Source organism: Tachysurus vachellii, chromosome 17 (assembly GCF_030014155.1).
Source record: "Tachysurus vachellii isolate PV-2020 chromosome 17, HZAU_Pvac_v1, whole genome shotgun sequence".
Classification (NCBI taxonomy): domain Eukaryota; kingdom Metazoa; phylum Chordata; class Actinopteri; order Siluriformes; family Bagridae; genus Tachysurus; species Tachysurus vachellii.
The window spans coordinates 177,501-180,000 of NC_083476.1; the positions used below are offsets into that span (position 1 = coordinate 177,501).

General features: G+C 57.8%; 1 protein-coding gene across 1 annotated transcript in view; it reads right to left on the minus strand.

Annotated features, from left to right (window-relative positions):
- Nucleotides 1-2,500, minus strand: part of galnt10 (UDP-N-acetyl-alpha-D-galactosamine:polypeptide N-acetylgalactosaminyltransferase 10 (GalNAc-T10)) — an 8,485-nt gene that overhangs the window by 4,634 nt on the left and 1,351 nt on the right. Inside the window, exons 3-6 of the mRNA XM_060890590.1 lie at nucleotides 2,471-2,500; nucleotides 1,696-1,862; nucleotides 1,436-1,621; nucleotides 1,037-1,220 (exon numbers count right to left, since the gene is read on the minus strand). The exon at nucleotides 2,471-2,500 is cut by the window's right edge and continues 109 nt beyond it. Of these exons, the coding sequence (XP_060746573.1) occupies nucleotides 1,037-1,220; nucleotides 1,436-1,621; nucleotides 1,696-1,862; nucleotides 2,471-2,500 (567 nt within the window). The remainder of the gene's footprint in view (nucleotides 1-1,036; nucleotides 1,221-1,435; nucleotides 1,622-1,695; nucleotides 1,863-2,470) is intronic.

Sequence of the window (2,500 nt, forward strand, 5' to 3'; positions counted from 1 at the left end):
TGTGGGGCGTGGTGTTGTGGGGCGTGGTGTTGTGGGGCGTGGTGTTGTGGGGCGTGGTGTTGTGGGGCGTGGTGTTGTGGGGCGTGGTGGTGTGGGGCGTGGTGGTGTGGGCCGTGGTGGTGTGGGCCGTGGTGGTGTGGTGTTGTGGGGCGTGGTGTTGTGGGGCGTGGTGTTGTGGGGCGTGGTGTTGTGGGGCGTGGTGTTGTGGGGCGTGGTGGTGTGGGGCGTGGTGGTGTGGGGCGTGGTGGTGTGGTGTTGTGGGGCGTGGTGGTGTGGGGCGTGGTGGTGTGGGGCGTGGTGGTGTGGTGTTGTGGGGCGTGGTGTTGTGGGGCGTGGTGTTGTGGGGCGTGGTGGTGTGGTGTTGTGGGGCGTGGTGTTGTGGGGCGTGGTGGTGTGGGGCGTGGTGGTGTGGTGTTGTGGGGCGTGGTGTTGTGGGGCGTGGTGTTGTGGGGCGTGGTGTTGTGGGGCGTGGTGGTGTGGGGCGTGGTGGTGTGGGGCGTGGTGGTGTGGGGCGTGGTGGTGTGGTGTTGTGGGGCGTGGTGTTGTGGGGCGTGGTGTTGTGGGGCGTGGTGTTGTGGGGCGTGGTGTTGTGGGGCGTGGTGTTGTGGGGCGTGGTGTTGTGGGGCGTGGTGGTGTGGGGCGTGGTGGTGTGGGGCGTGGTGGTGTGGGGCGTGGTGGTGTGGTGTTGTGGGGCGTGGTGTTGTGGGGCGTGGTGTTGTGGGGCGTGGTGGTGTGGGGCGTGGTGGTGTGGTGTTGTGGGGCGTGGTGTTGTGGGGCGTGGTGGTGTGGGGCGTGGTGGTGTGGGGCGTGGTGGTGTGGGGCGTGGTGGTGTGGTGTTGTGGGGCGTGGTGTTGTGGGGCGTGGTGGTGTGGTGTTGTGGGGCGTGGTGTTGTGGGGCGTGGTGGTGTGGTGTTGTGGGGCGTGGTGTTGTGGGGCGTGGTGGTGTGGTGTTGTGGGGCGTGGTGTTGTGGGGCGTGGTGGTGTGGGGCGTGGTGGTGTGGGGCGTGGTGTTGTGGTGTTGTAATCAGATACTTACTCAAACGGTTCACTCAGGTCGCTGTTCTGCAGCTCAGGAGGAATGGGGATGCGTTTGTAGAACATCTCCCAGTCGAACGCTCCACGCATGGCGTCTCCTGCCTGAGTCTCGTAGCCGAAGTTATCGTGATCGATGACATCAATCATTGGACATACGATCGTTTTACGATTCTGAGCAATACGATCTGAAAACAGCAGACAACAGGAGCAGTTCAGTTACATACCAGCAGACACACACACACACACAAGCTTCAGTCTTTACACACATTGAAGTATGGAGCTAAACAGTGCAGATTTGAGCAGTGTAGTCTGTAAGAGTGTATGTGTGTGTGTGTGTGTGTGTGTGTTCCTAGAATGTAGTATGCATTTAATGAGAGTACTGTGTGTGCATGTGTGTTACCCAACAGTGGGGGCAGCCAGTTGACGTTAGCCTCACAGTGTGAGTCGAGGAAGGTGATGACTTGTCCTGTAGCGAGTGATGCTCCCAGCAGTCTGGTCCTGATCAAACCCTCTCGCTTCTGAGTGCGAATGATGCGCACCTTCGGCAGCCGAGCCATGTACTCCTCCAATGGGGCCTTTAGGTGTTCTGTCCCAGGGGACACCCAGGTCAGAGGTTACACAGGTGTGTGTGTGTGTGTGTGTGTGTGTGTGTGCACGTACCTCGGTCACTGAAGTCATCTACGAGGATGATCTCAGTGATGAGCTGCTGGGGCGAGCGGTTCAGAATGCTGTGTACAGTTCGCAGTAACGAACTCCAGCCCTCGTTATGGAATGGAATAATGATACTGGTGCTGGGGAGATTCTCAGCATACAGCTTGTGTTTACAGCTACACACACACACAAACACACACACACACACACCAGCCATGTTAATCTCATAGCTCTAGTGAAAACCTTAAACTTAAGAAGGACATTCAATCGGTATGAAGTGATTGTTCATTTCCCAGTGTGCAGTGGATGTGTCCTTGTGTGCAGTGGGTGTGTCCTTGTGTGTAGCAGGCGTGTCCTCATGTGCAGTAGGTGTGCCCTTGTGTGTAGTAGGCGTGTCCTTGTGTGCAGTAGGGGCTTGTCGTCATGTGCAGTGGGTGTGTCCTTGTGTGCAGTGGGTGTGTCCTTGTGTGTAGCAGGCGTGTCCTCGTGTGCAGTAGGTGTGCCCTTGTGTGTAGTAGGCGTGCCCTTGTGTGTAGTAGACATGTCCTTGTGTGCAGTGGGTGTGTCCTTGTGTGCAGTGGGTGTGTCCTCGTGTGCAGTAGGTGTGCCCTTGTGTGTAGTAGGCGTGCCCTTGTGTGTAGTAGGCATGTCCTTGTGTGCAGTAGGTGTGCCCTTGTGTGTAGTAGACATGTCCTTGTGTGTAGTAGACATGTCCTTGTGTGCAGTGGGTGTGTCCTTGTGTGCAGTGGGTGTGTCCTTGTGTGCAGTGGGTGTGTCCCCTCACTTTGAGTGGCGGATGTCAGGCAGTGATCTA